Genomic DNA, 27,382 nt, shown 5'->3' with positions numbered 1-27,382 from the left:
GTCATGGTCACTAATGTTTTGTCTATACTACTGTTATCCCCCTCCCACTGCCAGTGGACTATTTTGAAATAATTCCTAGATATATATACCACTTTCATGGAAAGGAAAAGTAAATAGGGGGTAAAAGTTATTAGAATGGAAGATAAAATGTGGCATATTCAAAGTAGCTCTTCCAATAAACTCCTAGAAACCATGGAGCTAATAATGAATTATTTATCAGTCTCTATAATTAAAGGCTATAGGAACTCCTTTAACTTTTATTGCTAAGAGGCAAGCTGGAGAGCAATGTCATGGTAACACAAAGGCCAAAGGCAAACTGCTACTAGAAATTGGTAAGAGACCTCATTTGGTGGTATTCTTTGCTCCTATGTCCAACCTCCTGAACATATGTCCTCAGTGTCCAGTATCAAATATATGGTGTGGCGCAAATGTAGGTTTACCGTTGTGAGTCCTCGAAACACAGAGTTTATTCTTATGTCATTATTTGTTATTGTATTATTTTCCATATGAACAACTGTAATCCTACTTTTGCCCCACACTGTAGTAATGTTTTTTCAATCCCTAGGTATAGTGTTTAAAAGTGTGGACTCTCAAGTTAGACTTTCTTGGTTCGGATCCCTTTTTTTCATACATGGCAATTAGGTTTATGTTAACCTTACTGTGTTTCAGTTTCCTTTTTTCCAAAATTAGATAATATTAGCATCTGCTTCATAGATTGGTTATAAGGATTAAGTTAGAATAGAACACGGAGGAATGTCAGGTATATGGAAATTTATTATTTATTATTATTATTACTAATATGTAAGTTTCTTAAGATCAGAGAATTTCTCTTTGATTATGTTGGTGTCCTACGGTATCTAGTCCTGCATGTGCTGATAGTATGGACTTGTTTCCATGTATGCATTTTTCATTCAGACAGGTCATAAAATCTAAAGGGTAGAGTCTCCTGATTTCACTAATGAACTGCTAATGTTTAGCACAATGTCTGGCACATGATAGGTATTCAGTAATTTTTGCATGAATGAGTAAATGAACTCGATATGTCCCACAGCAAGTTATAATGCCTAAATATTTTGTTTTCATTTAGATGAAGTCGCAGCATTAATGGGTTGTTTGGTGAATGCAGGCCAATTAGAGTAAAATATGTTGGTCAGTCAGAATTTCAAACAGGTCAAAAATATCCTCCTATGGACTTGAGCATTTCTTCTACTCACAGGCATACTGTCACCACCTTTTCTCTTTACTTACCTCTTTCAAGAACATGTGACCCCTTCTTTCTCCCCAAGGCTCATCTACTTTTGTCCACTTGGGAAGTGGTAGATAAAGTACTAATTTACTCCCAAATAATGAGGCGTCTACTGCGTTTGAGTAATCAAGATTTGGGCCCTCAAAATAATGTTGGAGAGAATACAATAATCTAATGACTGCTTCAGAAAGTGACTTAACCTAAGTCTCAGTTGTCAACTCTATAAATTTTGGATGTTATCTGTTTAGTGTTCTTTGAAAACTGAAATAAGATGTGTATCTCACATATATGCCCCAAGCCCAAGCCCTGTTATACAAAATATAGGTGCCTTTGATTTTACAAGCCCTGGTGGGGGTGGCATGCCTCCTTTGGTCTATAACTTAAAGTCCATAGATCACCATATAGTCCTAGTACTCTATAAATATTTCCAGAGAATTTAGTAGGAGTTTACATTTCTAGATCATACTCCTGCCAGACTGAGGAGTTCTGCTAATAAAACTCATAAAAAAGACTTAATTCATAGAGGAAAAAAGAGAGATAAAATTCTCTCAATTTTTTTAAGTTTTCCCTCCCATGTGGGTGTTTTTGTTTGTTTTTTCCTTCTGCTCAGCTCTACTAAAACCCAGTAGGAAGGGGATTTGATTTGGCAAAAAAAAAAATCAGATTTGGCAAAAAAAAAAAAAAAAAGTTAAAAAAAATAGAACAATTTTTTAGAGTCCCATGACCATGTCCAGATGTGGAGGAAGACCACTGATAAGAACTGCTGCTCGGAGGTCAGAACTCTTAGTTGGCGTTACCTACACTTCACAGCAAATGTTAGTGCAGAAGTAGCTGATAGGGAAGTGTTCTCAGTCCACACACTCCTATGCTCTATTCCCTCTTCCTTTTGGGCCAGAGCTTGATTTACATTTACAGGGACCTGGAGTTCACAGTATCAGCAGCTTGGATTTTTCTTTACCTCCTACAATGTCCCCAGGAGGTAGGTCTAATTGTATATGACTAACAGGTGAGGAACACCCAGCGCAAAAGGATGAAATCACTGATCCCAGATCAGCCAGTATGTCAGAGGCAAAGCCAGGGTTGGGATCCAGATTTCTCTGACTCCAAGGCTTGCCTGCATTCATCCTACAGCAGGTTATTTCTCATATTCATAGGCAAGGCTTATCTTGTTTGTTTATTACCAATTTAAGAACCCGAAGCTTGGTACAGCAAGGGGATATAGTCAATATATCATAATAATTTTGTATGGTGGCAGATGGTTACTAGGCTTATTGCAGTGTTCACTTTGTAAGGTATATGAATGTTGAATCACTATGTTGTACATATGAAACTAATAAAATAGTGTATGTGAACTATAATTTACAAATAATTTAATTTTAAAAACAGGATTTGAAGACTGGTACTCTGAAGCTTGTGAACAGGCTCTGCACTCTGCACATTATAGATCTGCCACACTGCTTTCATGTGTGCTGTCTCATTGACCGTCTAGGCAGTTTGATGAGAAAGGAACGGCTGTTCCATTAATTCTTCTCTGTAAATCAGTATCTTGAAGGGAAGCACTCCTGGTCACCTGGTCCAACAGAAGGAAAGACCAGATCAAGACACCCGGTTTCGATTGAACTTGCTACCTTGCCTTGCCTGGTGAGCCTGTACAGTGCTAGAGAAAACAAAGCTGGACAAGTTCAAACTCTCATCAGTAACGGGCTCTCATAACTTCATATCACTGCCTTGGCTTGGCGTGGCTTCATATCATTGCCTCTTTCTACCAAATTAGTAATAGTTGTAACTTACTGATGTGCATTATTCTATTTAATTTTTACCTCAACTCTCTATGAAAAGCATTATTACAACCCCATGGTACATGTGAGGGTATAGAGGCTTAGATATAGGGCCCAAGGTTGCAGAACTAACAAATTGGCAAAACTGTGTGGAATCCTAGACTCTAGACCACCCATTCAGGAGTTAACGTTTGCTGAGCGATCTCTGTGTCCCCACACTTCGCTAGGTTAGGCACTGTGTGCGTATATGCAGAGTGGGGGCTGGAGAAACACATCCCTACGTCATGGCGAGCGCAGTTAGTGGAGGAAGGTAGAGCGATTGGACACAATTACCCGAACGCAGATGCAGTTACGAAATGTGCTATGTGCTTTGCAGATCCAGGCTCTGTGAGGGAAGGTCATCAGGAAAGTCAGACTTGCCCTCTGTCTAGAATAGCTTTCTCTTCATCTCTTGTTTGCCTGTTTTACCCAATGTAAACCCTTTCCTCCTGCTGGAAAAAACTCCCCGCTCTCCAGGCCCAGAGCCCTGTATGAATGGCTTGCATTTTAGCTATTGATAAATGTGTTCTGTTTCTTCTCTGAAGGAACATGAAGTCTTTGTGTCCTGGAACCTTTTCAGTTTTCATTCCCAAAAGTGCCTAGTCATAAACTTAATACAGAATAGAATTCAGTAAATCCGCGTCAAATATATGGGTGCCAGTGAAAACCTACATACGTAAGCAAACCTAACAAACTGCTAAAAAAGTTGACCTGCCTTTACAACTAAATTTCTTTCATAAATGATTCAAGTGGCTCACTACAAGAACACACGTGATGCTGCTGGCAATAGAGCGTGTGGGACTTAGGATCAGATTTGTTCTGATTACCTGGCAAATGTGCTTAAAAGGGAAACATGTTCTATCACTTTCATTCATTCATTCATTCATTCATTCATTTGTTTATTATTTTTAATGAAGTCAGTTTATCATTATTTTTAATGAAATCTTATGAGTATCTCATGGGAAGCTAAGGCTATTCGATTGCTAGTTCTTAAAAGGTATTTCCTGTTGGAACTTCACATTTCAACAGAGGACTCCAACAGAGGCAATATGTCTATAGGAAATGGAATAAGGGCTTCACTGTTTGTTTTTCTAATGAAACCCAAGGATGACATGTTAAAGTGCAACATCATGGTTATGTGCAGTCTTTCAGAGGCCAAGATTGACCGAAGTGTGAAACTTAGAATAATTTGAACAGGTTTCTGAAAGTATGGCCCACAGACTTCCAGCTCAGTATTACCTGCTATGTTTGCTAAAACCCCAAGAGATTCTGATTTTGAAGTCAGGACTGGGACTGCAAAATTTGCATTTTGAAACAGGCTGCCTTAGTAATTCTAAGATATATTAAAGTTTTAGAACTACTGGACTACAGAAGCATTTGACTTAACCATGGGCCAATGGATTCTTTAAGAAATGTGTAACTTGCATCTATTATATTGTTCTAATTGAATCTACTTTAGTTTTCAAGGATCTAATCCCTCTAGCTACATTAGGTAAAAAGGGCCTTGATGGGAAGTTTTAACAGGAATTCTTACAGATGTTTAAAAAGAAGGAAAAAAATCACATTTGTGGTATGGGAACTAGAAATGCAAACAGAAACCAAGGCTCCTCTTTTCAACTCTCGGAGCCAGTGTGATTCTTCCTTCCCCCAGTACCTCTGCTCGCTTACTGCCCTCTCTCTTCTAACGGGCTGGCTCTGATCTCTGTACTCTCACAACTAGCAGATACAGAGCTCAGAATCTCTGTCCCAGCCCCTGCTCTAAAAATTGTTTAAGTCAGGCATCCAATATTGACAGAAACTTCCTTTGCGGCTCTTTATTCAACTTACCAAGTAAGAGAGTCTGATGGGCCAATTTATACCAGGTCCCTCAATCACCCAGCAGCCTGTAGATCAGCTCCCTTTACATCAGGACCCGCTTAGAAGGGAAAGGGGACAGTGCATAGAAAGCAGCAGGAGCTGAGTATGGGAGCATTCCGCTCAGTTAGGGAGAGTGGTTGTTCACCATGGAGACTGACCTCTCCAAGACATCCTGGCTCAGCTTTTTGGGAGGCAATTCAGAATATGGCTACTTTCCTCCCTTAGGTTTCTGCCAGTCCATCCAAGTGCTGACCTAAAGGCAGAGGAGGGACAAAGCCCACCTCCTTGTTTCCAAGGCAAAAGCCACTTTAGAGCTTCATTTTGAGAGGAGAGCTGTTGTAAATAAGGTAGAAACACAGAAAAGGAAAATGAAGCTCCAGGGAATATAAGTTCAGTAGAATAGAAAATTGGAGGAGAGGGAAAGGACTCTCCTTGAGCAGGATCTGGGCTAGATATTTTACTTTAAACAAACAAAATATACAGGCTGTGTGTACTTGAATTCTTATTACAGTGCCTAGGCTCTCATTCCTAGGAATCCTCTATCATAAACAGTATTGTTTTATAAAATAAACTAACATATCAAACAAAATTAAATAAACAAGAAAGAAAACAGAATAAACAAATGCCTATTTAATGCATGAAGTTCTGCCCTTTACACCTGAAATCTGCTCTTATGTCTTCTTAGTTTGCATCTAATAGTTTTTCTAAAGCACCATTAATCTTCTTTATTCAACAGTCAAGCTACATTACCATAAATAAATCCTGAGGCTCACATGGATATTTATAATGATTTATTGTTAGCCTTAGTGGCAAAAACTCTGTATTTCTTTGGATGTGAATGCTGTTTCTTTTCAAAATGTTTTTACTTCTGGATGGTTTCTTTCTCATATCTGTAGAATTCTCGGCAGACAATACAGTGCAACACAATATAATTCTTATTTGCTTATAGAGTTAAATGAATCGCCTTTCAGAAACCAAGGTATCTGTTCTAATTAGAACTTTATTTTTAGAATTTCAGTGTACTTCCTATGAAGAACTAGAATAAATTAGTTTTGATTTAGCAAGGTGTTGCTTTATTAAATAATTTTCTACAATTAAGAAGAATACATTATTTTTCACTTCCTTGATTTTGGTTGAATTTTAATATGATTCTCAATTAGATGTGATTTCAGGAGGTTTTTGACTCACTGGATTAGCTAGTGTGATGGTAGATTTATAAACTTTTTAATTTGTATCACTATAACAAAGCCTAGAGTGCCTAGAGTTAGAGTTAAATGTTGGGATTTTAATATGTCAATTTGGAACTTTAGGTTTTATAATTTAGGTCAGATAATTTATATAACAAATCAAGAAGATAGTAAATTCATGCTCAAAATGAAGTGGATCCCTCAGGTTTAACAAACAACCTTTAAATGTTTTCTAGTAGAAAAATTATCACTGGATATTCTGCTAATCTCTTGAAATTCCTTCAAAATAAAGTTGCTACATGGAAATGGTTCAGATAGAATATCTGCTGAATGACATGTTTACAGTGATATGGAATAAAATCAGTATGCTAGACATGATAGATTCCCTGCCATTTGAGATTATTTCCAAGTCATATTTAATTTGCCCTGATATTTTAAATATGCTTTTTACTTTTTTTTATTTAGAGGCCTTGTGAATGATAACCCAAGTAGGATCTAGACGGCATGAATGCAGTGGAGACTTCTGTGGGAAGTTATCTCATTTCTTCCTTGAGCCAGTACTGTTCTCTCCCATTGCTGAACAGCCGCAGCACTTTCCGAGCTGAGCTTTGACTGTATTCAGTATAGCCCTTAATTTTACTCTGTTTGAGCTTCTCACTAATCTGTTCATGTGCGGTGTGGAAAGCGTTTGACCTATAGGATCTATCATCGCTATAACGGACTCCTGGTGTTTCCATTGAGTTAGCCTCTGAGACTGTATATACCCATCTTTAACTTGGACATAACACGTAGTATTCATGAGACAACTTACTCCCCAGGGGTCACTTACCCTACATGAAAAGGCTAGCTCAGCAATAGTGGCCCAATATGTAAGAAGTCCCTCCTTGCCTGCCATTGCGTATTTCATCGCCCCTGAGTAAGTTATAGGATGTATGAGTATACATAAGTTCAAGCTATGAAAGTTATTATTTTAATAAAGAAAAGATACTCAGAAGTAAGGGTGTGTGACCAACAAGGTCGTACATGGGCATGGACATTGAGGAAGTCGAATTGTTCCACCCAACTATTTTCCCCAACCGAATTCAGAAACAATTGAAAGTCACAGCAGAGGGAGCTCAAAATACCAGCTGATTCTCAGCCCCGGAATCAGACACGCTTCACCGCCTGGTCACAGCCCAGGTTGTGTACCTGAAAACTTGCATGAGTGTGGCTGAGAAAGGATCAGAACATGTGCGTCCTCTGTGCAGATGTATCCCAGAGAAAGAAAAGGGGAGGGAAGGAGGAGCCACATATGCCGCTTCCCTTTCCCAAAGTCCTGAGTCAGACGCCACTCAGCCTTCCCACAGGAGAAACAAGCGAGGGAGGCAGTGAGTCCCGAGACAGGGAGGGCGATGGAAGCGGGCCGCCCCCACATGCAGGACTAAGCAGGAGGCTTCCCCCTCACAGCCTGCTGCTTTGCAACATTGTGAACTCACATCCCACCTCCCACTGGTTTCTTACCTTCCTCTAGCCATGGCCTCCTTCCTGACCATCTTGTTTAACCTTTCACTTGCCGCCCCTTCTCCCGAAAATGCTCTCCTCCCAGCCCTCGGCATAGGTGCCTTTCGATCAACACTTTATTTTCAGTTCAAGTGCCATGTCGCATCTTTCTCTGGCATCCGTAGCGGGAACCCCCTCTCTGCGCGCCCTGTCTGCTCAGTGCCTGGGCTGTTTTCCTCGTGGCAGTTACATCTCTAGGTGGCTCTGTGCGCTGTGCGCTGTGCGCTGCTTAATCACTGAATAGGGGCTGCCACACAGTAAGTGCTGAAACGTTTATTGAATGAATGGTAATAGATGAATGTATCATTAACTTAGTAAATCCTTTCTTTAGGGCTCATTATATACCAACTGCTAATAACATTAAGAGAAATAACACAAGGTTAATTAAATCATAGGGCTTTGTAACAGGGGAATCAAGGATGTAAACATTTTTTTTCCATAAGGTATGAGCACAGGGTATTGTGCAGCCAAAGAGTACGGGGTCTTACTCTAGTTAAGTGGCCAGAGGAGGTAAGATTTGGTATATCAGGGGTTTCCAAGTATATATGGGTAGAAGTATCTTAAAGGTAGTATAGGGCATGTGCGTGCAGAGGCTTGAGAGTGTGAGAATACATGTTAATGAAATGAATTGCAGGCAAGCAGCTTGTGCCGCCTGGGGTCATAATGCAATATGAGGGAGTGATGAGAAAGAGAGTTAGAGAAACATGCTTCTGAAGAGACTTATGAAGATTGGACATTATGTGGAATTCTCTAAAATTTAAATTTTAAGCATGAGTGTAGTAATATCAGATTTGTGTTTTTAAAAAATAGTACAGAAAATAATAAGGTTAGACAGCATTAGAAATCAGGAAAATTATGAGGCCATTCAATTATCTGGGCAAATAATGAAGAGAATCTGTTTTCTTGAATTAAAAAAAATGTGTATCATATGTAAGTGTATAAGTTACTTCGCCCATCCTATGGAGTTCATGTAACTTGGTGATTATGCAAACCCTCTCCTGCTCAAAGGATTCGAGTGCTAAGAGAGAAACAAAAGGAGTAGGCAACTGTCAGAACTCCAGGAGAAAGCAAACCCTTCCTTCTCGCCTCCCTGAGGGCTTCCATGAAGGGAAAAGTCCCAAAGACCAAGAGGATCTCGCTCGTTCCCCGCATGACCATATATTCTTATCAGGACCAGCGACATAACTTGCAGGGCCCAGTGCAAAATGAGAATGTGGGGTGCCTTGCTCAAAAATTATTAAGAACTTCAAGATGGTTGCAGCAGAGAATTGAACCAAGAGCCCCTCTGAGCCTGGGGCCCTGTGAGTTGGCACAGGTCATATGCCCATGACCATGGCCCCGTTCCTTACCAGCTTTCTCCAGGGCCCAGGATCCTCGCTGACTTTGAATTCTGATTGCTGGGAACACTTGCTATGTCCACAGACTGACACACTGATCCTGATTTCTAGATTGCAAATTCTTCTTGTACGGGGCTGAGGACATTCGGGGATCAGAGGGATTCTCAGCAAGGAGAGGGAGGGTGACAGGCAGCACAGAGAGCACACGCTCTGGACGCAGACCGCCTGGGCTTCCAGTCCCCTCTGTCCTGACCAGCACCTTGGAAAAGGTGCAAAACTTCTCTGTGCCTCCATTCTCTGACCTGCTAATGGGAGTGACAGGAGTTACCTGTGTTTCAGGGGTGTTATGTGGACTAAATGAGTTGATCTGTGTAAAGCACTTGGCAAGTGAATGAAACATGACAAGTGCTTCAGTCTTTTTTTTTTTTTTTTTTTTAATGATTACATTCTGGAGAGTAAACGGTGCTTGGTTCCATGTAGAATGAATATTGCTATTCAGGGTGAAGTTTGCCATTCAATGAGCAAAAATACTTAATTTTAATGTAGTTAAATTTATCTTTGTTTTTAGGTATTTTTTTCCTATTCCAAAGACATAAAGTTATTACACTTTTTCTTTAGAAAAGTTTACATCTTTAATAATTAATTTTTTGTATGATATTTGATGAAAATCCAATTTCTTTTTCCATGTGGAGACACTAACTTCCTTTCCTATCTTCCCTCTGAACCCAGTGTACCCAGTGATCCAGCCACTCTATTTTTTTTTTAAACCCTCACCTGAGGATATGTTTAGAGAGAGTTATAGAGAGGAAGGGAAAGAGAGAGAGGAAGAGATAGAGAGAGAAACATGGATCGATTTCTTCCCAATCAGGCCCCAACAGGGGATCGAACCCTCAACCTAGGTATGTGCCCTGACTGGGAATCGAACCCACAACCCTTTTGGAGTTTGGGTGTGGGGAGGGGTCATGACACTCCACCTGGACAGGGTGATCCAGTGCTCTGGCCTCCCTTGATACTTCTGGAATTTGACTCTGGGTCTTTCCACATGACTGTTGGCTCTGCTTAGACTTCTCTTCCCCTAGGTGTTATATAGACGACCCACCAACCTCCTTCATGTACTTGCTCACACATTCCCTTCTCATTGAGGCTTTGAAGTTCAAAATTACAACTCTCCCCCACTGCACACACACACAGACACACACTCCCTAACATTCCCATCTACATTTTGTTTTTTTGTGTGTGCTTTTTTATATGTATGGGGGTTTTTTTGCACAAAATATAATTGCCAAAAGAAACCTTAAATATTTAAAATGTATTTTTAAATTGTCTTTATCCTTCTGCTAGAATGTGAAGCCCACAAGGACAGGAATAATGTTTTTTCTCTTTCTCTGTGCTGTATTTTCAATTTCTAGGACAGTATCTCCTCTTAGAGGATTTCATTATTCTTTTTTTCTAGAACAATCCAGAACATCTTTCAAACAGTTATGTCTTGGGTTTCATCTTCCAGGCAGAATAGTAAAACTTTTAGCTCTACAAATATATTAATTAGTAGGGGTATCTGTTTAGGAATCTCTGGGTGACTTTTTTCCCTTTATCCCCGTTACTTCTAAAGTGAAAGCCAGGACAGCACGCCCACACCTTCTCTTGGTCAGCGAAGGGGTTTCTTATAGTCCACACACCAAAGGCCTCTGTGTGTGTGTGTGTGTGTGTGTGTGTGTGTGTGTGTGTGTAGGGGTATCTCTCACCAAACTTTGCCTTATGCTCTGGTTGCAGGCTTTGTTTCTTATTTACTCATCCACTGTATCTGTTAAAAGTCACGCCTCACCACCAGCAATGGAGACATTTTCTCAAGGGCCAGTGCTCCAGAATTTCCCCTTAATTTTCCACCTTTTTGGCCATGCATATTAAAAATATTTGGAAAGCATTTCAAAGAGAATTGCAAAGGAAACACAAAGAAAAGGAAAAGGAACCTATAGGACATATTGACCAATTGTAACCCAGTTGACAATTGGGATGCAAATTGTAATCCAGTGACAATTGGGTAATTATAAGTATTTTAGGACAATTGGTATTAACATTTCAAGGTATGCTAGTGTTCCTATGGTTATATTTTAAATAAGTCCTTATATTTTATAAATCTATTCTGAAATATTTAGAGATAAAGTGATATGATAGCTAAATGTTCTTTGAAATAATTCAGGTGTGTGTGAATGAGCAAGGTCTAGATGAAACAAGCTTTCCATGTAATTATTGATGATGGTGGATGGATACATTGAGTTCATTTGGTATGTTTGCAAATTTGTAAAATTAAAAATATAAACATCTTAAATTTAATTAAAACCAAACTTCTCCGACATTTAGCTTCTCTGTGCCAGCAGAGCTTCTTCAGACACTTACTATGCCTCATGGGTAGAAACTGATGTCTCGAAATTTTCATTCAAGAAAAATAAATTCTAGAAAGCTATGCTTTCATCTAATTATGACTTCCACTTGTATATTCTTTTCATTTATTCAAAAATCATTTACTGTTGTCTACTAGGTTTTATGAATTATAATAAGGCCTATAGATGCTTGCTGTTGTAGGCAGAGAGAGGCAAGAAGACAACAGGGTGCAACACAGAACTTTGTAGGGACATGGATGTATGAAAAGAGGGCTACTTGGCTGAGGTGGGGTGGAAAAACTTCTTGAAAGACTTGGCCCTCTGTCCAGTCTCCAAGGAAACATAGGGATAATTATCTAGATGAAGAGAGGAAATACACTTAACCAGACCCTCACACTAACCTGTCTACCAACTGCCAATTATACATGCTTACCAGATGCCAAACCCTGAACTATTATATATATTCATACACACACACACACACACACACATATATATGAATTCTAAATATTTTTTTAAAGTTCCAAATAAGGTATTCTAATTATTTCCCTTTGAGGCACCAGGAGATAAGTAATTTTTCTCAGAACTGGGATTCCAGAATCACTCATGCTAAAAAGTCATGTTATTTTATCAACACTAAGTCATAAAAGGAATTTCAAAAGCCAATGACTTTATGTGGATGCTGCAAAATGGTGGAGATAGCAAGACAAGTAGTAACACGTGCTTCATGCATAAAGGGATAATTAAGAGTCTTTGTCTACATAGTGATAAAATTTATAGTAATAAATGAAAAGGTTTACTTTAATTGGCTTGCTTGCAGTTATTTTCCTTTAACTCATCTTATCACTATCCCCCAAATAAAAACTTTAGTAGCACAGGTGTTGTTAATGTCTGAATAGTTCCCCACACCTTACATTTAGCTAAACCAGTTTTTACAGGTAGACACATCCTGGAAGGGACATTGCAAAAAGTTGCAGAAATCAGGAGTTATGTGGTTAAGCCATAGAGTGGTGGAGCACTTAGAACATGGCAATCTCCACACAGCAGATAGCCTGGTGATGTCCTGTAAGAACAGAGGAGCTGAGGAGCTGAGGAGCTGAGGTTGCTTGCTGTGCATTTCTGAGTTGCATCTTCGCTGTGCTGTGACACATAAGCTTGACCTAGAAGCCCTTCTGTCCTCTTGCTTCCAGCTCCATGCTAGGCGTGAAGAGCATCCTTTAATGCCTATGAGGATATAGAGCATTAATACATTATAGCCACATGGATTATTTAAAATGACTTTTCTAATATGTAGTTCAGTACCCATGCCTAATAATGATGGTGTCATCTTGAGCTTGTATCCTAGGTGACATCTGTGCCCTCCAAAACCTGTTTGTGCATGTGCAATATGGTGTTGCTGCGAGTTTCAGTATCAATGATGATGGAGTGCCGCACATTAGGGAGCCCTGGAGCTGGCAGCCACTAGACGTTTCATCTGCTAAAATGAAAAGGGGTCAGGATTGGGGGGAAACAAATGCTTGTTATTTCACATGCATTGCCAAGAAGAAAAGACAAGTGCAACTTGTCATTATAAATTGTGTTGTTAACCCTCCTCGTTTATAGTACACATTTCCAATTATGCCCATTATGATGTACTTAGCTAGAGGGCAGTTTGCATTTTTTAAATGTGTCGAGAGCAGTGATGATTTAGCTGGCGCTCATTTGTTTTCTGTTGCTTGGTTAACCATGCTGCATTGTCTTTTTCCTGTTTTACATATTGGATGAATAAGAGATGCTAGCTTTAAATGTGCTAAATCAGTGGTCCGTTGCCTGGAGATTTTTAAAGCACACCAATGCTTGGGCCTCACTCACCAGAGATTCTGATCTAAATGGTTTAGGCCCGGGGGGGGGGGGGGGGGGGGAGGGGGCATTACAAGTCTATAAAAAGCTTCCCTTGAGATACTAATATGCAGCTAGGGTTAAATTCCTCATGGGTCCAGTAGAACCCAAGCTTACTTACCTATGGGTAACCTCAGTTGTGATATTTAGGGAGAGGAAGGGCCAGAGTCAAAGACTTTGATAAAGTTAGCTCTTCAAACTGGAGATGTTTTAAAAGCAACAGTGGTTGAGGGCAGGAAGTAGTAGATATTGGAGAAAGTCCCTAGAAATTAGAACTATTGCATAGGCTTCAGGGAGTGTGTGGTGTCTACCATAGAGAGAAAATGTTTATTTGCCTGGACTGTCATCCCAGATGGTTTATGCAGAAATAAGCATGAGTTGTTTCTTCTGAAATCTACAGTAAGGGCTTGCATATAAAAAATGTTAAGTTCAGTGGTTGGTTATATATGTATTACCCTTGCAGAATCCTTTGAATCCCGTTTAATTAGGCATTCCTAACAGCTGTCCTGTGAGTTGGCTCCACAGAATTACCCACAGAGGACAAGCAAGGAAATTGAAGCTCCGAAAGGTTAAGTGCATTGCCCAAGGTCATATAGCAGTTCCGTAATGAGCTGAGATTAGAAATCAGAGCCCTGGAGGTTTTGTCTGTTGCCAGAGCCATTGAATTGGGCCTCTGTTATGAAGTGAATGATGATTATGAAAATTTAAGTATATCGAATACATTTTTCTCAGGTAACATTTCAAAATGAAAGAAGTATATGGATATCCTGGAGCCTATTTCAACATTCCTGGGGAGTTTAGCGGGAATCTGCAGTTTTGTTTAATTCCATATGCATGTAGATAGGCTCAGTGCTAATTCTGAAGCACTTGGAGGTCCAGGCTGGGCAGGAATTCTGGGGGAGGAGACTGCTCTGATGTCTCTGCCCTCTATATAGAACAGCAAGGTAAATAGGAAGGAAGTATATGAATCCTGCTTCCCATGCACAGTTGTTCTAGGGCATTGTATTTTTCACCACTTAAGCCCTTCATTTCTCCTTGAACAAAGAGAGAGCACACTGGATTGATGGCCTTTGGATAATAAATGCAAAGTTTATATTATCATTTCCGAATGCTTATAAAACTATGGAGCACTGAATTATTACCCATCCATCAAGTTCCACATCCCCTTCGCTGGGAGGTTTAATAATGCATGTGTGTTCCTTTCCTTATGACACACAGCACCTGGTGCATCTCCTACATGTAGCAGACACCTGATAAATATTTATCAACAATGACAACACTGTACGTGGCAAGTGCTGCCCTCTGAGAACTCAGGGTCACGGTGTCTGTTTCTCCAAATTTCAGTTGGAGATAGGTGGGCTGGTGGTGAACCTGGTTTGTACCTTTTCTATAAAAAAATTGAATCCTGACTCTCAATAATGGTTGCGAATAAACTAGAAAGGGGTATTCCCTTGTGTATAATTAGTGAGTAGAGAGAATGTACTTTTTAGAAGGTTTAATGTTGAAGAAACCCGGGCTACCTAACATCCTACTGCGATCTCTGTCTGTGGGACTGGCTTAGAAACAGACTTCTTAACGACCATTTGGAATTTTTGACGAGTGGAAGTTGTTTGCTTCTCATATTCATGATCCACTTTTGAGTAAACATCAGTTCTCTTTAGTTGCAGAGTATCTGTTCGTGATGTTTCTATCATAACAATACATAACGTAGCTCCAGTCCATTATTTTGAGGTAAGCCCTATACTCTCTTTCCCTCTAATTTTTGATTTAATGATTCATGAGCTAGTGTGCTTGGGGCTCACAACAGTCTTCCCCAGACACATGCACTGCTATTTAAAACAGAATTTTATGGCAAGAAATAAAAAGGTCCAGTAATCAGATTGAATGGATAATTTTAAGAACAGCAGTGCAGTCTGCCTTTTCTACACATTTAAAATGCAACTTGATGCCTCAGTGAAAAACAAAATGTGCATGTTACATTCACAGGCAGTGGAGGTCTTTTTCTAAGGGTTCATATAATTTTTCATACAAACTAAGGCACCTCTGAAAGTGGTGAATGAGCTATTAATATTTAATCCAGCATAACAGGTATTAACTAGGACTTCCCTGGGCAAACAAGATGTTTGATCACTTTATCCATTCCTCTCCAGCGCTTTGAGAAGATGGTTAGTACCAATTGCTTGGCAATTGTAGTTTAATTTACCAGGGGCATGGAATTATTTTAAGTTGCTTGTGGTCTCCTAGGTGCTCAGCACATGAATGAGACCCAGGACTGAATGGAAGAGTAGTTTGTCATATTTTTATTTTTATTAGAAACAGCCTCAACTGTTGAAGCTTTTCTTCTTTTCACCTTCTCTCCTGAACTCATATTACACTTAGAGAAGACCTCTGTACCAGGCAATCTGTAGTAACTCATTAAATTCCTATAGCAATCATGCAAATAAAAACTTTTGTTTGGCCTGTTTTACAGCCAAGGAAGCTGAGGCTTAAGATAAAAGGAATGGCCTGAAGTCCAGTAAGCACTAGGGTTGTAACTCAACCCCAGAAAGCATTTCACTTGTGGTTGCTTTTATGATGTGAATCTTAAATATCACTGGTGCCATCCTCGTGCTTCAAGATCAATGATAGGGGAATGAATAATCAGCAGATTGTTGATTTTGTTTGTATAATGGTAACCTGGAAGTGTAAGTGGGGAGAAGGAACAGGGCACCAGGTGAGAACCAACCCATACAAGGCAGTAAGCCTGGAAGACTATTGGTGCCAGAAAGCCAAGTGAGTCATTGAGATTTATCAGACCCATTAGTAATAGAGGTATTTGAGAAACAAGTGAAAGGCAGAAAGGTCATATTTTTAAAAATCTATCATCAGAATTCTGAAGATTGGTCTTGAAATAACTGCTGTGCATTGCCGAAAAATATCCTTCCTGCGTTTACTTTGCACATCCACTTGCCTTTAGGATCGCTCCCATGGAGTTCATATCCAACCCTGTTCCCCTGTCAGCTGTACCATGCTCTGCTTGGATCCCCCCTACTCTCACAGTTCAAATCAATTGGAAACTTAGGGGGCAATTCTTTAGGTCAAGTTATTGCTGAATAACCCAGCATCAGGGCTCTGCACCCAGGATTCTCCATCTGTGCGATGGGCCCTGGCTCACCTGGACATGAATCACACAGAGACACTCTTCACATGCTGATTTCCCTTCCCTTTGCTTCCACCCTTCCAGGAAAGACTGGTGCAGGCCTTCACAGAGCATCTATAAATATTCCTCCATGTTTATAGCCCATTCATGCATTTCCTGTTAAATATTGTTCTTGATCTTTAAGTTGCCACCTTTTCTAAATGTTATTTCTTTTGACTATAATAACTATTGCCTGATGATTTAGTAATGACAAAATATGCATAAATCAAAATTGAATTCAGGCTAGTTTTTTATTAGCCATAATCATGCTTGAGCAGTAAGTAGTTTATGTTTGCAAACAGGCACTTTAATTTATTGTTATTTTTTCATAGGCCTAATGAGGTTGGAAGCATCACTCACTAAGCCCCACAAACTCTGTGTTTTTATTGACACTTAAAGCCTTCTGCTAATAGGATGCTATTGAAGAATTTACTAGAAAGGAGGACATATCCTTTGGAAATAGCAGAGGACCAGCCATGTGGACTCCTCCCTGGAATGCTCCTCTCTTTCTCTTTATCTTACTGTAAAGCCTCTTTTATGAAAAAAATCCATGGGTTTTGATGTCTGTTTAGCTGTAGTTTTAATCCTCGCTAGGTGACTTTGTGCAAATTATTTATCTCTTTCTCCTTCTGTTTTCTTATTTATAAAATAGGTATGATAATAATAGTATTAATAATAATAAAAATAATAATAATAGTAATAATACCAACCTCATAAAGTGTTGTAATAATACAATGAGATATCATATGCAAAATGCCAGGAAGTGGATCTGCTGTAGATTATGGTTATAATACCTGGAAACTTCCACTACATTTTACATGTATTTGTGATACAAATGCTATCTACCCGAAAAGCCACTGTCTCCCCCTTCTTGGCCTTCACTTTAATACCTATAGGGCATGAAAATCAATGCAACTATTTTTCCCAGTTTGAATTTTACCCAGAATTGAACCAGAAAACAGATTACCTCTGTGTGTGAGTGTGGACTGTGCATGTGTTTATGTGTATGGTATGCATGTGTGGGTTCAGTGTGAAGGAAGAGGCACTGGTCATGTTCTCTCTCAATGTAAAATAAGGCATTCCCTTCATTTTTTTTATTGTCTTCGGTCTTCATTTTTTGTCTCTTAAGATAACAGTTGGATAGAATACACACACACACACACACACACACACACACTCATGTGTAAACCCTAAAGGTAAACAGTAATTTTTAGAATAAGTACAGTATAATTGGAATTAACTACGAGTGGAGGAATAGAGTTTTTCCCAAAGGCATAATTATTTTCAAATAGTGTTCCTACCCAAATGAAGATAGTTTTTATATTATTATGCAGAACCGTTTTAATTATACTTTTTTAAATCTCCTTTTTCTACACTCCTTACAGGGCCTTAACTACATTTCAGAAGGAACCAATTATAGCACACCTCTCTGTCAAATACTGGTAGCTTCTGCCCTTTGACAATATAAGCATTTGCTGTCAGGAAATAATGTTCTCATTCAAATGGGACAACGGAGACAATTAAATGGATTATTTACAAAGCAGTGAACAGGATGAATGTAAGCTAGCAGTACCTTGACAGCCCAGATCCTGAAGGCTGATAGAGGCAGGAGCGGTGAGTAGAACTCAGAGGAAGCGGTGGTAGGACAGTGTCACTCTGCAGGAACTGTGGCTTTTATAGGGTGGGCAGCCAGCTTGTGGTGATCCAGAGGATAAAATTGGTGGAATAAATAGCCTAATTTCTCTCTCTCCCCTGCCATCTTCTTTCCTTCCATTTGTGCCCCCTCCCTCAGTTGTCAAGCCCAACTAGAAGCCAATGGGTAAGCAGGCTAATGATGCCGCCCTTGTGCGGACAGCCTCCTTGTCACAGAGCAGGCTCAGGAAGGGCAGCCAAAGCAGGGAGCAGATGGGAAAGGGTCCACACATGTCCTTAACTTACGGTTCAAGATCACGAAATGCACAAATGTGTTAGTCTTCCCCTTTTTTTCTTAATCTCATTAAAATCATAGAAATGAATTTTAAAAGCCCTAGTTCCCTGTGAACAAAAAAGAAGAGGACCCTCAGTGGATGAAAGCCCTAAGTTAATTTATGGAAGATTTAATGGACAGACACTAAAGAGCAGGGAAGCTGATGGCCTCCCAGGAAGCCATGACCTAACATAACAGGAATGTGGGTGGCAGTGGAAGGGGAGCCACCTACCAGGGAGACTCGTTAGAACATCGATGCCGAGGCTCCTCTGATGGAAGACAGGAGGAGCGGCTGGACTGAAAAATATGGGCTATATAAAGCCTTTAGATGACCAGTAGACACGTAGAAATAGTGATAGAAAAAGACTGAACAGTGGTGCAAAGTAATTTCTTATCAATTATAGCAGAAAGTCAATAGATAATGTCTAAAGTTAATAAATCAAAAAGTAATGCCCTAGGGATGTTACTTATAGATTTGGAGGTGACCACAGAAGAAGTACATGAACAGCTCATAATGTTTGGGGAGGGAGACAGGGAATGGCTGGTAGTTGTTACTTCTCACTATGTCTTTTTGTAACAATGATTTTTTAAAAACCATGTGAAAAAATAACTTAATAAAGGTTCCTTTTAGTTCCCTTTTGTTTCACTCCACTCAGTTTACTGGCTTTCTAAAACTTTTCTTCTTAACATGGTTAGGTCCACTATCTGTCCCAAACCTACAAACTGACTCAGTTTTCTCCTATATCCCCCATCTCTCTGTTTTTTATAAACACCCTCTTGTGCACACACCCAAGCCATACACACATCAGCCTTCTAAATGCAGATACATCTCTCTCTGTAAATCTCATGCCCCTATATCTCAGCGCCTTTTCTCCTACTGTTTCCCTCGCCTGGAATGGCTTCAGCATTGTTTTTTTCGTGTTCAGCCTTCAAGTCCCAGAATAAATACTGCCTCCTCCATGAGCTGTCTCTGCTTCCCAGAGACACAAATGCTTATGCTTTATTCTCTACTCTCCCAGCGCTTCGCCCCAGTCTGACACTTCTTGCTTTACAGTGACTCGTCACTAGTTGTGTGTCTGTTGGCCCCTTCTCTTGCTGTTTGATTGTAAGTTGGAGAATTGGCATCTTCATGCCTAATGTAATATGTGGCACACAGTAATTGAAATAGTTGATAAGCTCTATAACTATAATTGGGTTTCGTCACTGGTGTTGACTCAGAAGGCGTGTAAGGTTATAAAATGAACGCCACAACACATTAACGTGAACACCAGCTGTCTTTTTAGCGAGATGCCTGTTTATACTTCTGCTTTGCAAAATCATAAATTAAACAGTATTTTGTCACAATTTTAGTGCCTCTTTCCTAAATTTCAATTGCATACTTATTGTCTCAGGTTATGAGGAATGAGAAATCTAATAAACTAATACCCATAAATATGTTATGAATGTAGTAATTTTTATGAGTGTTTGCCTTGTAAAACGTAGCCCAGAGAGGGAAATGCCTTGCCCTAGATAGTGACTCGCTGCTAGTAAAATTCTGGGCCCCTGAGCTGTTGTTTTGAGATGAAAAGGGGTTTCTGCAGCCTCTCAGGTTATTCCATGTAACTCTTATGCCATAGACAATATGGATTCAGATGAATTTCAAACACATTAAGACAGTGGAAAACAACCTTAGCATATTAGAATACATAGACTTGAAATCACAATAATTAAGTGTAAAGTGTGTCTCTCTAGAAGTAAGATTGAGTGTTAACTGCTGGTCTTTGCTTTTATTCTTATTTCTCAAGCTTTCCACGTGTCCTTCACCTCATTTTTTTTTCAGTTGCTATCTAACCCTGGATTTTTCTCTGCATCCACATAGAGGAGCACTATAATTTTTTTTTTCCTTTACTTCAGGAAATGCCACAATAAGACAGTCTCGATACAGGATTATCAACCAGGAAGCAGCCAATGGAGGCCAAGAATGCCCAGACACCTTATTTGAAGAGCGAGAGTGTGAAGAAGTCTCATTGTGCCCTATATATCGGTAATTAGTTGCCTTTTGGAATAATTATTAAACTGCAGTATAAATTATGACTTGTTTTCTTTCATATAATATATGATTGTTTAGTGAGAAGTAAGATGAGGTAATGTTGTTTATCTTCAAATACCTCTATTTTTTTCCTTCCTATCTGGAATATATTTTGAGGAAGTAAAGAATATGAAAGTCTAATTTATAGGATAAAGAAACAAGCATGTTTTGATCGTAAGTGAGCTTTTGGAGTTCTGCCACTCAGGAATCTTTCCAGGATCAGGATTCAAGGAGATTCAGGATGAGGCCTTTACCTGAGTGGTCCCCCTGCCCCCCTCCCCCACACACACACTTGTGTGCAGACAAAGGTAACTTACCTCACTCTATTATTCTCATCCTAAAGCCTTTTTTAGCAAGAACTACAAACTGGCCCAGCTGGCGTGGCTCAGCAGTTGAGCATCGACCTAGGATCCAGGAGGTCATGGTTTGATTCCCGGTCAGGGCACATGCCCGGGTTGCAGCTCGATCCCCAGCAGGGGGCGCGCAGGAGGCAGCCGATCAACGACTCTCATCATTGATGTTTCCATCTCTCTCTGTCCCTCTCCCTTCCTCTCTTATTTAATAAGCATTAAACCAAATTTGTACTTATTTAGTAAGTATTTAACTCAAAACTGTTTTAGTTTTCAATTTTTATTATATACATATTTTAAGAAAAGATCTAGTTAGGAAAAAAAAGTTTAACCTATGGTTAAAATGTTTAAAAATAAAAGAAAATGGTTAACTTTTAAACTATAAATGTTATCTATATATTCCTTCTTGGCAAGTAGGTGGTTATTTATAAAAAAACAATACCTGAGGTCTGTGTGTCTAGACATAAACTTCTACTCTTAACACTGGATTGAGACATTTCTTTAAGACATCTGTATTAAATTCAATGTTTGGTTTTATTGATTTGTGAAGAAATCCCATGGTCTTAAGAAGCATGTAGTTATCAGCACACTTAAAAATGCCTTTAGCAAAAATGCCTAGTGGCTCCCTGGGTTATTTGAGAAGCTATATTTTAAAGCCATGAAATCCAAGGGCTAATTTATTCAGAAAAATACAAGTTATTTTTTTCTTCTTATAAGTTGACTCATTACATTAGATAAAGTTGAGGGTGCTATTTAGGAAATCTAATTACTATAGGTTTTAGAATCCCTTTATTCCCACTGTTTCTATCTGATGACCAGTCTGGGGAGGGTGTAGATAAACACTGGGAACATGCTCAGACTACTACTTTTTCCTCATTGTGGAAACACTGACAATATCCATCCTTTTGTGCCATATATATAAATATTGAAACTTCTGAGCTTAGCTAAAGATTTCTCAGGGATAGCAGCCAATTGAAAAAACTGGCCAAATCAAATATGATTACACATTTTTATGAACCCAGGGCTATTATAATCAGAGAAAATCCTAGGAACCATTAGTGGGCTCTGCCTTTCTATTGTCCGCTCTCCTGACTCTCACTGCACTTCAATTTAGCCACTCATGTTTGAACTGGTTTCCGTCATTGACCTCCTGCCATTCTCCCCAGAAATCGGTCTCACTGGGTATGGATTGGATCAATGCATCATTTCTCCTGATGTGTGTAGTTTAACGTATGTCCCAGTTATCAGCACGATTCTCTGCTCCTCAGTAAAACATCCTTCAATATTGAGTAATATTGTTCCAATTTCGTTTTTGCTTTCTCCCTCAGTGTCATGATAGGGAAGCAAGTTAATGTAGACCTTTATCATTATCTTGTGATTCTTTCTGGGTCCATTAAGGTGACATATCCACACACCAAATTAAAACAGAATGTTTCTGTGAGTTCGAGCATCCTCCAGCACGTTAGGTTAGTAAGCAAAACGGAAGGGGCGTGGGCAAGTATCTTTCTGTGGAATCGGCAAGGGGTCTGTGGTCGAGCACCCAGGGACTTGGGACTGAAAACTGTCTGCCCTGGCTTGTGCAGTCTCAGACATGCCACTAACCTGAGCTCAGGTTAATCATCCCAACACTGAGAGTTTAACAAGAGAGTCCTGGGGAAAACTTCCCTTCCATTTCAGTCTATGCAGAGCGCTAAGCTAGATTGAATTCTTGGCCTCATTTTGGTTGAGAAAGCCCATGTAAATGTAAAGAATCTGAATGAATGACATATCCTAGTTGAAAAGTCCTACTAAAACCCCTTACTGTTTCAGTGTCTATTCTTTGGACTTAAATTGAATGAGTCTATGCATATACAAAGAAAATTTATTTATTTATTTATTTATTTATTTATTTATTATTTATTATTAATTTTAATTTTATTTATTTACAGATGTCCCTTTTTACCCCCGTTGATCCCCTCCACCTCTCATCCACCCCACCCCCAGGCCTTCCCCAGACCAGTGTCTGTGTCCATTGGTTATGCTTATAAACATATAAGTTCTTTGATTAATCTCTCCCCTCCTACTCCCCTCTCCCCACCTTCCCTCTGAGATCCCTCAGTCTGTTCCATGCTTCTATGTCTCTGGATCCACTTTGTTCATCAGTTTATTTTGTTTATTCCACATATAAGTGAGATTATGTGGTACTTATCTTTCTCTGCCTGGCTTATTTCACTGAGCATAATACTCTCCAGTTCCCTCCATGCAGTGCCAAAGGATAAAAGATCCTTCTTTTTTACAGCTGCAAAGTATTCCATGGTATAAATGTGCCACAGCTTTTTAGAACTACTTAAAATCAATAGGTCATTTATTTAAAAGTGACAAGTTATTCTAGTTAGTTGTTTCCTGATTTCTCTGTAATTCTTTCCAGTATGGAGGACACTTGAATGAGGTCAATGATATATTTGTATCACTTCTCTATTTCAATGTGCTTTGCTTGATTTTGCAGGATGGTCTCTATCTCTCCCTTAAGACCGACCACCTCTGCCTCACCTGCCTCCAGTTGTCCAAGATACTCACTTAATGTAAAGGGATGAGGGGAGGTTGTGAGTGCCGCTATTAATGGCCGGCTATGCTAAGTGAGCTCCAAGCTCTATATGTTCACATAACTAAGAGGGTCCTTTAAAGTGCCTTTTCCTGAGCAAAGGGAGTCTGCTCTATGTTCGTTCTAGCATATATATTTTTTCCTTTGCTAAGACGTCTTTTATTAGGGTAAAAAACACATAAAATTTACTATCTTAACCATATTTAAGTATACATTACAGTAGTGTTAATTTTATGCACATTGTTGTGTGACAGATTCTAGGACCTTTTCATCTTGCAAAGCTGGGCAATGATATTTTACTCCCTGTTTCTGTTTCAGTCTTTGAAGTGGCATCTCTTATCAGCAGTATTGGCTTATATGAAAAAGCGTAAAAATATACTAAGCAAAGAAGCAGAATCCATGGTTTCACTTAAGGTTTGGGTTTTGTGGAACATTCTGAAGAGACAGGTTTAAGAACACAAGTCACAGTCTGTCACGAGGGTCATAAAAATAGAGAGTTTTATTGACCTGAGGAAGGAAAAACAGGGGAAAGCCAGAGGGTGCCCTTAGAGACTACCCCTCAGAAGAATAGAAATCTTGGTGATTCATCAGAGGCGGATCGATTCCTCTTCCTTGCAATGAACTATCCCATGAATAGGTACCTGTGCCTCCCCACCTGCCTCTTACTTCACAACCTATTAAGTTGTTTGAGTTACTTCAAAGTCCTAGGAAACACATTTTAAAGAAATTGAAGCGGAAGATCAAGTGTGAAGGTTTGCACGTGAAACTTTCAGATGTTCAAAATTTGATTCTCTAATGCTCTAATGGGACATAGGGGCTGTCTCTTCTCCCCCTAACAATGTTTATTTCATAAAGAGGTAAGCCCTCTGGATTCGATCTGTGCTTTTAATGCTTTTATTGCCACTTTGCTATGTGAACTAAGGTTTATGTGCAAAATGTCCATATTTTAAAAAATGAAATCACGGCATTGACCATGAATCTGGGGCAGAGTGGACTGTTACCTCAAGTGCATGCCAGGGCTCCATTTCATGACACTGGTTTCAAATCCATCTTATTGAATTACTGTCTTTATGCCTTTGGATTTCCTACTGATCCATTTCAGGTATTTCTTTTGTCTCTTTGTCCTGGTGAAATTTCTAGTTCATTGTTCTTTGTAATCGCAGGTGGAAGCCACAGGAATGGAGCCCCTGTATCTTGGTGCCCGAGGCTGTCAGGCCGGGAATAACAGGCGCTAGGGAAGCCTGTGGAAAAGGGGTGCAAACAAGAGGTAAGGGGACTTTCAAGCAGTTTTGTTCTTAGAATGGAACTTACAATTATGTTACTCTTTTAAATTGTCGATTATGTCTATATTGGAATACGTTGCGGTATTATTAGATTGGCTTATTTGTGTTTGAGTTTAAGTTTGGCATCATTTCACGCTGATATTAGACCATCTTTTAACCTTAAGCAGCTGGTGCATCTAAGGATTAATATAAGCAAATATCTGTTCTCAATCATCAGCATACCCTTATGCTGATCTTCCAAATGCATGTTGGGTATGAGCCAAGGAATGAAGAACATGTAAAGATTAGACCCAATAGTATGCATTGTACTTCTTAGATGCTAATTAAATATTTGTTGAATGAATGAAGGGATAACTGAATTATTGAATAATCTTAATAATCATGACTTAAAGCTTATTGTTATATAAACATATATATAATATATATATGTTTATATATGTGTATATATATTGTATATTACATGTTATATATTATATATTATTATCTGTTATATGTTATATATTATATATATAGAAAGGAGCTATTAAAATTTCTAGAAGACATTGTGACTTGGTTTCTGGATCTGAGTAATAGTGTCTTTTGTCATCAATGTCTAGAAAAGTGGCATGTTGAAATCTCTGAAAAATACTCAAGAGAGTCATCAGATTGCTCACTTTTCTGTTTCACTTACAATCCAGGTGCTAGTAATATGAAGTTTGATAAGAAGTGTTTTAATCTTAAAATCTGACCACTTTGTTTCTCAAGAGACCTGTGGCAAAATCAGACCTGCATTACACTGGTTTCATAATTCTTCTAAAAGGCCTATTTAGAATTAAGCCTCTCTTTCTTTTTCTTAGATTATTATATTAGTCAGGATCAGTCATCCCAGGTAGCACAGTAAATATCTGTTTGTTGACTCAGAGCCATAAAGAGCCCAACATGTCCAGGTGGCAGTCTTAAATTCCAGCTCAGTGGAGTCACTGTCGTGTCTCCCTGTGGAGGCATCCCTCTCTTTGGAATTAAGACCTATAGGCCAGCAGAACATATGATCATGGGGACAGGAAGCAAAAATTTTACTAGTGGGTTATAGGGGTAAGAGTGAGTTGTGTGTGTTACAACGTACCATTGAGGCAGCTCATCCAACTCCTGGTGACTCTATGTTTCCACAATGTCCTGTCCTCAACAGCCCTGCTCAGCCCTTGTAAATTCATGCTTATGGCTTCTTTTATGGAGTCATTTCATCTCATATTTGGTCTTCCTCTTTTCCTGCTGCCTTCTATTTTCCCAGTATTATTGCCTTTTCCAAAGAACCCTGCATTCTCACAATGTGCCTGGAGTACAACAGCTTTGGTTTTGTCATTTTTTGCCTCCAGTGATGTTTTAGGCTTAATTTTCTCTAGGACCCACTTTTTTGTAATCTTTCTAGTGGTCTAGGGTACCTGTAGAGCACTCTTGCAATACCACATTTCAAATGAATCATTTTTTTCTGTCAGCCTTCTTCACTGTCTAACTTTTGCATCCCTATAAAATAATTTGGAATATAATTACAGATGATTTTTCCTAATTATTACACTGCTGTCCTTTGATAGCTATGGGAGTAACAGCACGGTTTGATGCTGAATCAGAGCATATATAGCCTTCTGGAAAACCTTGACCCAGCTCTGCAAGTTATTTCCACCTAGCTGGTGCCTTATCTGAGTCTTAAAAAGACCTTCCCACCATCTATCAAGCCAGCTGCTTCAGGGTAGTGTAGAACATGATAAGACCAGTAAATTCCATGATCATGGGCCCTTTGCCACATTTAATTTGCTATAAAGTGAGTTGCTTGGTCAGAAGCAATGCTGTGTGGAATTCTGTGACTATGGTTCAGTCATCCTATAAGTCCACAGATGGTAGTTTTGACAGAAGCATTGCATGCAGGGAAGGGAAATCCATATTCAGGATAAGAATCTATTCCAGTAAGAACAAAACCTTCCTCCTTCTATGATGGGAGTGGTCCAATGTGATCAATATTCCACCATGTTAGCTGGCTGATCACTCTGGGAAATGGTGCCATATTGGGAATTCAGTGTTGGTCCCTGCTGCTGAGAAATTGGATGCTCAGTGGTGAACATAGCCAGTTAGGCCTTGGAGAATGGCAGTTCATGTTGCTGACCTCATATATAACCTCCATTCCCACCATTATGGCTACTTTATTCATGAGCCACACCATTGAATGTCTAGAAATTTCATTGAGGAAGAATTTTTTCAAATGTTTCCCGCTCACTGATGTGAAAATGTTTTATCAAAATGTCTACGTTAGTTGCTACTCTTTGATTACCAGTTCCAGTCAGCAAATTTTCATTAAATTAATGGACAACTGTGATATCTTATTGAAAGAAAAGACTGATTGATATGACCACAAATTGAATCATGAAATAGGGCTGGAGAGTTGCTGTGTGCCTGATATGGAACAGTGAATGTGTATTGTTGGACTTCCAGCTAAAAGCAAACTGCTCCTAGTGGTCTTTACTACCTTCAAACACAGCAATATTTGGGGCTATGGCTTCCACATGACTTTGGGGACTGACACAATTCAGTTCATAAGTTACACTTTGCAAATGATGCCCCTGTTGGAACAGTTGCAGACTGGCAAGGTTGTTTGACACAGGACTGTAATGAGGCTGTATAAGCAGTGACTTTATAAAGTATAAGGACGGCTTCCTAAAAACAACTTACTTCCATATTTCAGAAAATTG

The 27,382-nt window shown here is 39.3% G+C and overlaps 1 protein-coding gene across 1 annotated transcript in view; it reads left to right on the top strand.

Annotated features, from left to right (window-relative positions):
* The window catches only part of THSD7B (thrombospondin type 1 domain containing 7B), a 630,654-nt gene that overhangs the window by 307,751 nt on the left and 295,521 nt on the right, over positions 1 to 27,382 (top strand). The window contains exons 10-11 of the mRNA XM_087819873.1: positions 20,277 to 20,406; positions 24,546 to 24,649. Of these exons, the coding sequence (XP_087675999.1) occupies positions 20,277 to 20,406; positions 24,546 to 24,649 (234 nt within the window). The remainder of the gene's footprint in view (positions 1 to 20,276; positions 20,407 to 24,545; positions 24,650 to 27,382) is intronic.

Source organism: Miniopterus natalensis, chromosome 8 (genome assembly GCF_054644295.1).
Source record: "Miniopterus natalensis isolate mMinNat1 chromosome 8, mMinNat1.hap1, whole genome shotgun sequence".
Classification (NCBI taxonomy): Eukaryota; Metazoa; Chordata; class Mammalia; order Chiroptera; family Miniopteridae; genus Miniopterus; species Miniopterus natalensis.
The sequence above is the reverse complement of the archived record's forward strand: the minus strand, read 5'-3'. Positions and strand labels throughout refer to the sequence as shown.